The 11,548-nt window shown below is 31.9% G+C and overlaps 3 protein-coding genes and 1 non-coding gene across 6 annotated transcripts in view; 1 reads left to right on the top strand and 3 right to left on the bottom strand.

Annotated features, from left to right (window-relative positions):
- The window catches only part of l(3)80Fg (dnaJ homolog subfamily C member 16 l(3)80Fg), a 5,765-nt gene extending 4,777 nt beyond the window's left edge, over positions 1-988 (bottom strand). For both annotated transcript variants that reach the window (XM_018455250.1, XM_018455251.1), the window contains exon 1: positions 447-988. In XM_018455250.1, the coding sequence (XP_018310752.1) occupies positions 447-982 (536 nt within the window). In that variant the 5' untranslated portion in view covers positions 983-988. The remainder of the gene's footprint in view (positions 1-446) is intronic.
- Positions 989-2,295: 1,307 nt separating this feature from the next.
- Wdr24 (WD repeat domain 24) lies at positions 2,296-6,804 on the top strand. 2 transcript variants are annotated; one of them, XM_018455253.1, is made up of 13 exons: positions 2,296-2,454; positions 2,570-2,667; positions 2,867-2,983; positions 3,226-3,448; positions 3,605-3,818; positions 3,894-4,142; positions 4,213-4,373; positions 4,593-4,773; positions 4,854-5,022; positions 5,106-5,253; positions 5,368-5,872; positions 5,994-6,155; positions 6,615-6,804. In XM_018455253.1, the coding sequence occupies exons 2-13, from the start codon at positions 2,571-2,573 to the stop codon at positions 6,741-6,743; spliced, it is 2,355 nt and encodes a 784-aa protein (XP_018310755.1). In that variant the 5' UTR covers positions 2,296-2,454; position 2,570; the 3' UTR covers positions 6,744-6,804. The 2 variants fall into 2 exon arrangements, with proteins under 2 accessions (XP_018310755.1, XP_018310754.1); XM_018455252.1 differs by having other exon boundaries at positions 4,593-4,776.
- A 1,933-nt stretch (positions 6,805-8,737) lies between these two features.
- TRNAV-AAC (transfer RNA valine (anticodon AAC)) lies at positions 8,738-8,810 on the bottom strand. Its single transcript has one exon. It is a non-coding gene; the product is annotated as a tRNA-Val (tRNA).
- A 495-nt stretch (positions 8,811-9,305) lies between these two features.
- LOC108727165 (60S ribosomal protein L36) lies at positions 9,306-10,980 on the bottom strand. Its single transcript, XM_018455154.1, has 4 exons — positions 10,888-10,980; positions 10,552-10,690; positions 10,107-10,241; positions 9,306-9,451 (listed from the first exon to the last, which is right to left on the bottom strand). Exons 1-4 carry the CDS (start codon positions 10,935-10,937, stop codon positions 9,368-9,370), a joined length of 408 nt encoding a protein of 135 aa, XP_018310656.1. The 5' UTR covers positions 10,938-10,980; the 3' UTR covers positions 9,306-9,367.
- Positions 10,981-11,548: the final 568 nt, after the last annotated feature.

The following is an 11,548-nucleotide window of genomic DNA, read 5'->3' as shown; positions in this document are numbered from 1 at the left end:
TCTGTTGTTATATTACGACTGGCAAGTCATATGACGAATTCGATCACTCGCAATACACTGGATCAGTGCATATTAAAAGCTGCTTTATATAAAATATTTCAATACAGTAATACAATATAATCAACTTTGACAATATCGAAATGATACATATATATTTTGTTAAATAACGTGACAATATCATTAGTAGATAGTTAATCATTTAAAATATTTACATACTTTTACATTTAACTTTACTAATTTCATGTAAAACAGCTTTTAGTATGCACTGATCTAGCGTAGTGCAAGTGACCGAATTCGCTATTAGTGGCAGAAACCAAGTTTAAAGAAGACATAATGGATAGGAATCTAAAATCATGAGCAAATTTGTTGACAACTGCTGGCATACTGCTAGCATTTGACTATCTGGGTACATTCTAAAGTAGAAACATATTAGATACGTTATTTACCATTCCTTGACAAGGTGCTTGTATGCCTTCCGGATGTCCTGCAACGTCGCATGCTTCGACACGCTTAATATCTTGTATGGATTACCCAAGGAATCGCCGGCGGCCGCCGGCAGGGTCAACTGGAGGAGCGCGAAGAGGCTCAGCAGCAGGAACGCGTATCTCATTAACGGAACGACACCGGCGACTCGTGCAACGTCGCCGTGGGTTTGCCGATCACCCGTCATTAAAAAATCAATCGATAACATCATTCGCGATGCAGCGGTGGGCCTCACGGTGATCTTCTCGCGTGTGGCACTGTGCAGAGTGTTACGGACCCGCGTGACGTTACCGTTCCCTTCACTTTCGGCTGTCACTCGCGCTCTCGTCGTGCTCGGGATTAGATGACATACTTCTCGTGTGAATCGTCCTTCACCCGTCGTCGTTGTGTGGAACGTCGCGATAACGTCGGCGGAAAGGAAGCCTTTCCTCACATCAACACTCCCCAGATTACAGCCGCCACCATGTTGCACCAGAACGGAGGGACGAGGGACAGACATATCGAGGCATATAGGCCAGCAGGCTACTGGCTAACCAGGTCTGTTTTTATTCCTGCATTAGATTGCACTAGAACTCTCTTTCTCGCCTTCGCCAAATCTCAAACATGTGTCCATCTCACTTTAAGTTCCAAAAGTGTACACTGTACACCAGTTTAGCCACAGAAAACAGATCCCATGATTAAACACGGCCGGTTTGCAGACGACGCGCGGCGAGTTTTCATGAAGCACCCGCGAATCAACGCCGTCCGCACTTCGCCGTTGTGCTGTCGTCGCCGTGATTCGTTTTTTTTTCTGTTGCGAACATTTCAGCGCGTGCTTCGGCCTGCCGTTCAAACTCTTCAATGACAACTTCGTGCAACCTCGTGTCCATTGGAGACAGCCCGGCACCCGCTTGTATCATTATGTTAAATGTCATAATAATTTAATTCTATATTTGTTGCGATGTTACGTTTGTAAGTTACGTTGCAATCATCACAATCTGTGTTTGTACAATTAATTATGTTTGGCTCGTCATAATGCTTGTTATTCTCTATGTTTATCTTTGTATTTGTTTTCTTTATATGGTGACTTCGATGAAACTTGAAACTCCGATTAGGTCAATCATCGATCGATTCGACTGTCAAAATATTACTTGCAGCAAAATTTTTAGCGTAATTTATCGTTCTTAAGCTGCTCCTTTTTCTTTGTAACAACAAGAGCAGGTTAATAATTCTGAACATGTTAATAAACAAGTATTGACAGTTTAATCGTCGGTTAATCAAAGTTTAGTCGAACTTATCCTCAAGTCCATTTCTATCAATGTAGGTTTCAACTTTAATTTCAGGTTAATGTACTTTTTATCTTTTTAATTTTTAGAACTAGGGAGTCGATTGTGTTCTTGAAATGAGATGAAAATTACAAAAAGTGAGCCAATTCACTAGTTATTGACCAATTAAATTATGAATATTCTAGTGAATTTGCTCATTTTTGTAATTTTCACCTTATTTCGAGATATACAATCGACCTCCTGAAGTAGATAAAAAGTAAATTAAATCAAGATTAAAGTTTATCTACATTTGAAATGGACATTAGTTTCATATCGAATTTTTTGCTTCTTCTTCAAATTTGTATTGAATACATATACATATACATAAATGAATACTAATTTTATTTATACACAGTGAGAGAAGTAGATGCGTCGAACATTGCGCAGCGTCATCTTGCTCCAACATGATTATGGATAGCTGAAATGTATTTCATACAATCTTTCTGAAAGAATGACAAATATTTATGAAAGAAAGGAAGATAACAGAAATTTGTAGAAATAGTACATTTTATAATTATCAGAAGTCATTTTTGACAAATTGCTCTAAAGTGTCTAAAGTATATAAGTACCAAAAATGAACACTATGCTTTGTGTAACTCTGTGACATGTGCTTGAAGCTCCATAAAACGAGCTCCATAAAACAGAAATTATAAGCAGTGATTAGAAGGTATGAATATTATTAATAATTATTTATAATAATAATTAATAATAATTTGATATTGCGATGATAATTTAATATTAATTCCTAATTGGATATTTTAATATTAATTTTTGAAACGCAGCATGACATCGAGAACTATATGCATCACTCAAGAAGGACCTGCAAACGCCTTAGCTCTTAACAAAGATAACAGCCAGGTTGTGATAGCAGGTCGTAATGGTAGGTCTACATAAATTTAAAATAAGATATATTTTAAAATATAATTAGGATATACAATATACAGATTATTGCAATCTGATTGACATGGTTAAAATAATTATAATTAATTAATTTTATTTTACCAAACTTATTTCCTATTTCTAAAAGAAGTAAGTATGAGAGTTATATTATAATAATATAATAATATATTTTATTACAGTTTTCAAAATATTCACATTGTTGGAAGATAGGTTTGAAGAAGCCTGCAATCTTCGTGTTGGGAAGAATTTGAATCTGAATTTTTCTTGCAATGATGTTGCCTGGAATCTTAATGATGGTAATCCAATTGCTTATTACGATATATGATATATTTTTAATATATTATATTTATATTAATGCTTATATTAAATAATGAATGATATTATAAAAGATAGATACCTGAATTTTTTCTAGCTTAACTCAAATTTTCATGAATATATTTAATTCAATCACTTTTCTGTAAATTATATTTAAATATTAATGAACTATATTTATAATATAATGAATCAGATTATTTTGTAATGTTTTATTAATTTGTAGACCATATACTTGCAACTGCAGCAACAAACGGTGCGGTCGTTTTGTGGAATTTGAATAGGCAATCTCGATCAAAACAGGATCATGTATTTGTTGATCATAAAAGAACTGTGAATAAAGTAAGCTTTCACATGACAGAACCCATGTGGTTGATATCTGGCTCACAAGACGGTACTATGAAATGCTTTGATTTACGAATAAAAGAAGCAATCAAGACTTTTTATAGGTAAAGGAAGTTGCGTGGACTTATGTTAACATAAGTAATCCATAAAGCTGTTAAATATAACAACGAAATCTTTTTTTCTTGCATCTCAAGAATTTTTTTTTTAGTTAAATAAAAAGATTTCATTTAATTTAATGATTGTTATATATTCATTTTTAGTAATACAGAGTCTGTGAGAGACGTCCAATTTTGTCCACAACAGCCTCATACTTTTGCTGCTGTATCCGAGAATGGTCATGTGCAACAATGGGATATGAGAAAACCAGAGCGTTACTTTCAACATTTTACTGCACATAGTGGTCCAATATTTGCCTGTGATTGGCACCCAGAAGCTACTTGGCTTGCTACAGCATCTAGAGACAAAACTATCAAAGTAATTTATCTTCTACATATTAATATTTTTTGTGGAATATATAATTTCTCACTTTATATCGTTGTAATTTTATAGGTTTGGGATTTATCGGGTAAACCAAGTTGTGATTATACTATACATACTATAGCCTCAGTAGGACGTATAAAATGGAGACCTCAGAAAAAGTATCACATAGCCAGCTGTGCTCTAGTCGTTGATTGCAGCATAAATGTATGGGATATTCGCAGACCATACATTCCATTCGCGAGTTTCAATGAGCATAAGGATGTTCCTACAGGTGTGGCATGGAGAGGCAACCCGCAATCGTTTCTATCAACAAGCAGAGTAATACTCAATTATTCGCTTTTGTATTACAATATATGCAGCACAATTCTCCTTATGTTCCATTTTATAGGATTGTACTTTATACCATCACGTTTTTGACGATGCAGTAAGACCAGCCAGTAAAGCAAATCCACAGAGTGTTGCAATAAATTTAAAACATGACATTACATGCGCTTCCAAGGTGAAATATGAACCAGCAAGTATCGCAAGGCAGCTGAGTAATTTAATGAGGTGTGAACGTTTTGTTATATTATATAAAAATATTGCGATTATAAAATCCAAGATAAATAAAATAAAATGAACAAAATTGTTATAAATTTAGATGCCATTGCGAGCCGTTAATTTTAAGTCTTCTTTCAGCTAAAAAAGATTTTTTACAATGAAGTTGATTTTTGTTTTAATTTTTTAAAATTTTGTTTTTATTTATCATATATCTTTATTCTTTTGCAGGAGAACACCTGTAACAAATGATGATAATTTTTGCATGGCTTCAAGTGTAATGAATAGATTCCGTGGATGTGTACGCGAACCGAATTGGTTTAAGATAGCCGCAGAAAACTATTTGCTTTCTGGAAATTTAAGTGAAGCCTGCGATCACAATGCACGTGTTGCGTATGACTTTGGCAATTATGTTGTAAGAAAACATATGTTTTGTATATACATTATATAATAGCATTGATATATTTAATAATAATAGTCTTATTTATACAGGTCAGCAAAGCGTGGCAAGTCTTAAAGATGATGTATACAGATCCGTTTGAGATACTCCAAAAGAGTGCACCGACGGTGCCTAAAGAAGATGTAGTTAATACATCAAATATAGTACCTGGAGTAACAAAAAGCTCTGGTATGGAACAATCAAATGCGAGTAAACAATCAAGTAAGTATAAGCAGAAATATCATGAACAACATTAATATCCTGCTATCACATCACATTTAATTGTATAAATTGATTTTTCTCAGGTCATGAACAAGACGCAAGATCTCTCCAGGGGGAAAATCCTGCTGGCGCTGCCAGTGGCGGTGACGATGAAACTGAAACAGAAACTGAAGCACCGGAGAATCAAAATATCACGGGACCATCGACTAATACAACAACTGTTCTGCCAAGGTAATGTTATATATTCATCGTCGCATAAATCCTAGAGTTACATTGCATGCGTGTCTGTTGAGATTAATTGATTTCTATTGGTGTAATTAGAATACTTGACGTTTCTAATTATAGGAGACCATTACTTAGCGATATACCTTCTACATCGCGAGGCGATTTTATCTTTGGCGAAACCGAGTACGAACCCGTGTCTTTGGAACATCACGGCGAAAATAGGCAAACTGTGATGCGCATGGAGGATGATGATTGGACCAAGGAATTGCAGAAGGAGGCTTTTCCTTTACGACATGAGATCAAGGATCGGTCTCCGCCACCAGAACAATTTCCCAATCATCCTCCTGATCTCAGCGAGAATTCAACTTCTGTTATAGTCGAAGATCAACCTAAGCTAGTAGTTCCGGTTCTACCAAAACCTTTGCCTTTTGATTTTACGCCTCTAGTTCTGGAGGGACTACACTTTCATACAGCAATAAGAGATGTACAGACGACAGTATCGATGCTCATTGTCTTAGGAGAAATAAGGAAAAAGTTGAATATTCCTGTAGCTTTACAGGAACATTGGATATTAGAATATTTGGACATGCTTGGCAAATTTAAGCTCTGGCATGTAGCTACACAGGTTTGTTCATAATTACAGAATGCATTATATTATTTAACTGCAATTGACAATTTCTTTTTTGATAATTTTTATTCATAAATAATAAAAATACTTGATTTAATATAAATAATTTTATTTATAGATAATACAATTGGCATGGATACCTTCTATATCGCAATTGAATCAACAGTCGACTATGATACACGCGTGTTGTGTAGCATGCACAAAATCATTGCAACGATCTGCATGGTTGTGTGATCATTGTCATACGCCCGAGCACGCTTTGTGCTCTATTTGTAATCAGGTAAGAGAAATTTAGCTCTTGTCATTTAAATTTATAAAATAATTTGTATTTATATTCAAAGTAAAATGAACTTAAAAAAACATATTCAAGACTGTTTTTAAATTGATTTATATTTTTTATCATTTTGATTTATATTCTTTAGAGAATCTTATATTATATATTTTTTGAAATTGTTTATGTGTACAAATCTTTCCTGCAAAATTTGATTGACTTATTATACAGATAATAGAAAATTGTTTTTAAAATCTAATTCATAACAAATTTGTTATGTTTTAGTTACAATTATTATTTAGTTACAATTTAGTACAGTTATATTATAATCAACATGGAAATTAATTGCATTCGATTATAATAAAATAATTTCAGTACAAATGATAAAATTGTTATGTAAATATTTTTATTAATAAGTAATGACAATTTTTGGTTATATGTGGTATCTACGTACGGTGTATGTTGCAGGTTGTACGTGGTATCTACGTATGGTGTCAAGGTTGTGCACATGGAGGCCATATAAATCATATGAGAGAATGGTTTAATAACAATCGACAATGTCCTACTGGTTGTGGACATCTTTGCGAATACAACTAAGGAAATATGTCGACATTATAAATGCGCGTGATAGAAATGAATAATTTTAAAACACTAAAATAAAACATTACAAAATGAGAATGTTATGATGTAATACACCGTAAGAGTTCTCGTATAAATTAACTTTTATATATTTTATATCTATATATATGCAATGTATATATATCATACATATATATATATAATAAATTGGTTAAGCATATATAAAATATATATGTACAGTCAGCCATATGTATATATGTTTTCTTTCTCATAATTTCTATTTGTATATACAGAAAAAAATAAAAAGAATTAAAAGGATAATTTTTGCAAGTGAAGTTTAAAGAAATTTCCTATATGTAATCATATATAAATGTAATATTATATATATAATTATATATAGAATATTATATTACAATACTCGCAATTATATTTTTTGTGAACAAAACAATGTAAAAATTATTTTTTTAAATATTTTTCAATTATTTTTCTATGAATAAAAATTATATGAGGGAAAAGAAATATATATACACACATATATATATATATTACATATAATTGTATCTATTTATACTATATATTTTATATTAAAAAGTTATCAGATTTTTGTAGAACTATCAGTATTTGTATGACATTTCTAATAAGTGGAAATTCTACTATCCAAAATTTTATATAATTGTTAGTAAGCAAAAGATCTATGTATATATACATGTGTTTATGTATGTATGTATGTATATATATATATATTACTGATAATGCATGACATTTTGTAATTGTAAAAAGTATAATAAGATGTTTATGTCCGCGCAAAATAGATAAGGCACCGTAGAATATTAACAATTTTGTGAAAGATCATAAAAAATTTCTTTGTTATTATATTACGTATCTATTGTAATATGATCAATATATGTATTTTATTTGAATAATACAACGAAAGTAAAATTACAAAAAGTATGTTATTTACATCATAAATTTCCGCACGCCAAAAATTCCAGTTCTAAGTTATAAATTCACATGACATCAAGTCAAGTTAGAAATGGAGAGATATAAAAGCCTTCTACGTCATCAATTTCTTTTAAACAATCTACATACGAGTTCAGAACTAAAGGTAATCCATTACACAGATCACTTTCTTTAAATTATCCCTATTTTTTTTGCTCTCTTTCGTTCTAAATAGTAAAACAAAAGATTAAATTATAATTGGAATATGCATCTTTTGATTCTCTAAGAAAGCATAAAAGTTATTAGAAAAACATCTTTCAAGAGGAGGTCACAAGAAGCACAGAGATGACAAATTTCGCGCTGTTTAGGTAATAAGATGGCAGTGTTATCTATAGTTGGTATTATAGTTAGGAAATTTATCAGCCGACATTTATGATTACCGACATCGTCTATTTAAAGAGCGCTAAATTTTTGTACCACTCTGTCGCTTCAACATGTTTTCCTAATAACTTTTACGATTTTTCGAAGGTATCGAGAGGCACGTGTTTCAATTCTCATCTTGCTTCTTGGACTAAATGTCTTGAAGAATGTTAAATTTATACAATGACAAACATTTTAAAGTGTTGTACGTAATAAAAAAATAATACTATATAGTATATAGAATGTAATGCATATATCTTATAAAATTATTATTCAATTCCGTTTTAAAGTTACATAATTTAATAATTTTGATATAATTTTAATAACAGCTAATAATAATGAAACAATAAAATTTAATATGAACATATATACTAATAAATTGATTAAATTGATTAGATTGAGATTCATATTTTTTTATAATTAATAAAGATTTTTTTTTATTTTTGCAGATTGTAAATTATAAAGAAATTTATTATATTAGTAGCTTTAGTTGTTATTTTGTTTGATAACATTTGCAAAACAAAAACGTAGATACATTTCAATAAAACGATGGATTACGTTTAGTAAGTATTGTAATAATTAATAATGATTAAAATGATTAATAATGATAAAAATGAAAAAAATATATTGCCTTTTTCTTCAAAATAAAAGAATGTTTCCGCCCGGGATCGAACCGGGGACCTTCCGCGTGTTAGGCGGATGTGATAACCACTACACCACGGAAACTGATGAAAGAAAATGCATTACTTTAGGTATATCTAGTACAAGAGGTATGTAAAATTTTAGCAAATCATGTCCAACATTTTTGAATATTATACCAAAGTTAATACTAAATACTACTAATATCGATTGTCTTCCAATCTATTTTTTTGTCACAATTGACATTTATTTAACATTGATAAACAAATTTTATCTATAGTGTTAATAAAATTTTGTTTCGTCCCTTATTATTAGCTATTAATTTAATTATAGCACTGCATAAACAACTTTTTATTATATTTTAAATTGTCGAAAACTAATTTTAGAATTATTGAAAATTATTTCTACTATTTAAGTCTTTTATAACGATAATTAAAACAATATATGTAGCTTCTCTACCAAGTCAGACGAAAATAGGTTGCAAAAATAAAACGAGTAAATGGGCTGTCAAGTGCTTGCTTAATTTATTTGAATCAAAGGTGGTAAAATCATCGAGTATTCTTAAATAATGTACCCTATGTATCGATATCGAAGTATTGATTTATTCAAGTACATATAGCGGTATACAATTTTAACGGATATAATTAATGATGAGCTGCTTTCCTCATCTGTACCAGAATATTTCCGAGCTCCTCTCGCTTCCTCTTGGCACGGATGTGTGTACCCAACTAGAAAATAAAAAACACATCTTATTTAAAAAATAAAAAAAAGACGTTTAAAAATCTCTACTTCTCGCTCCCTAAAAAAAGTTTTGATATTTTTAATAAGAAAGTATGCTCTGCAACACTGACTCCTCCCCTGCAGCACGTTTACAAAATTATTAAATCGTTTATGAAATCTAATATAGACTAATTTAATATTAAAAGACAGTAATCAATTACTAATTTGGAGTACTAAAAGTACTGAACAATATTATTATTATTTTTATTTTAAGAATTCGAGTCTACAGAAATTGTTTTAATCACTATAGTTAGATTTTTGTATTTTGAAATTGTTAGGATCTTTTAAGCTTCCTGTCTATGGTGATAGAAATCGTTCTCCGAGTTCTTGGACAAAGAAAGAATTAACAAGTCATATGATGAACAATTCAACCATTTGACCAATGTGATTCTTTTTAGAAAACGACCTGAGATCTCAGAGCAATTTTTAACATCACGGACACAAGATCATTTAGCTTTAAATCCTTTAGCATATTTTTTTATTCGGCTATCGATATTCCATTAATTTATAAAGCAGAACTCGAAGCATTATGAAATTATATGACACTGTTATAGTTCTGCTGAAACCTGCTGTTATCTAAAACTTGCGAGAAAAAACATTTACCCTTCTCTTCAAGAATTTCAAGGCGCGCTTGTCCTTTGACACCTTTAGCAATTCCATTGCACGCTTCTCATAAGGGGCATGTCCTGTGACTTCCCGGATCAGATCTCTTACAAACTTGCTGTGCTTGGTTTGTCTCTGCAATTAAGAAATCAAGGATGAATAATAACACGTGAATAATAACACGAGAGAAAGAGAAGATAAATAAGCTTCTTGTAATAAATTATGATGTATCAGTTCAATACGCTGTATACGCAATAATGGCTATTTTCAACAGAATGTTTGTGACTATTGAAAGTTTTCTTAGCGTCGTTGGTTAGATTATACTTTTAGATCAATACTTTTAGAGAAATAGTCCTCAGCAAAGAAAACTTTCAACATTTGCAAAATAAACATTCTACTGAACGCGGCAATTAAGGGAATTGTGGATTATACATTTTCCATTTACCCCTTTTATCCTGGACGGTCGTACACATACGGTCTTGGTCCTTTCCTTCGCGGGTATATTTTTGATTTTAGACACGCGAATCTTCGTCGTTTTGTGACCCTTATTGAGGCCGACGGCCAACTCGTATCTCGGAGCCATCCTGTGGACAGAGATCGGTTTTTTAACTTATCTCACAAACAACACCTATTCATTGTAAATATACGCGAGTCGTGTCTCGATACAGCGAATTATAAATTCAACTTGGATGCTGGAGCGAGGAAATCACTCAAATTTCTTTGATCATAAACGGATTGCGATAATATTTCACGATTCGAAATCTTGGTAAACCATGCTAACCTCAGCAACGAACATCCACGCGTTGAAAAAGAACTGAAAAGAGCTTCCATTCTATGGTGGAATTATATCATGTTCCATTCGATGTTACCAGGACTGCGGTGGTCCACTTGCCGCTACAAATGCTTCGAAGCATTCTTTGATTAGTCAATTCGTAAAATTCTTTGTTCTGATTGGTCGCTCAAACGCTTCGAAGCATTTATAGCGTCGTGGACCGCAGTCCTGGTAACATCGAATGGAAGCTCTTTTCAGTTCTTTTTCAACGCCTGGACGTTCGTTGCTAAGGTTAGCATGGTTTAGCAAGATTTCGAATCGTGAAATATTATCGCAATCCGTTTATGATCGAAGAAATTTGAGCGATTTCCTCGCTCCGGCATCCAAGTTGAATTTATAATTCGTTATATCGAGACACGACTCGCGCATATTTACAATGAATAGGTGTCTGTGAGATACCTTATAACGTTTTTCACTGACAGAGCTGGTGCGCACTCAGTGCACTTTAAAACCGTTGTACACAAATTGATGTGAAGATGTACGTTTAATAAAAATATAGAAACGAATTAAACCGTGAAATCTTCAATAAATTTTATTGTGGTATTTGATAAAATATACGTTGGATATTTTATTAATTTAGATATATCACTTTTACATTCAGATTAGGTTA

The sequence above is a fragment of the Mycetomoellerius zeteki genome, unplaced genomic scaffold (genome assembly GCF_001594055.1).
Source record: "Mycetomoellerius zeteki isolate Tzet28-1 unplaced genomic scaffold, Tzet1.0 scaffold471, whole genome shotgun sequence".
In the NCBI taxonomy this organism is placed as follows: Eukaryota; Metazoa; Arthropoda; class Insecta; order Hymenoptera; family Formicidae; genus Mycetomoellerius; species Mycetomoellerius zeteki.
The sequence above is the reverse complement of the archived record's forward strand: the minus strand, read 5'-3'. Positions and strand labels throughout refer to the sequence as shown.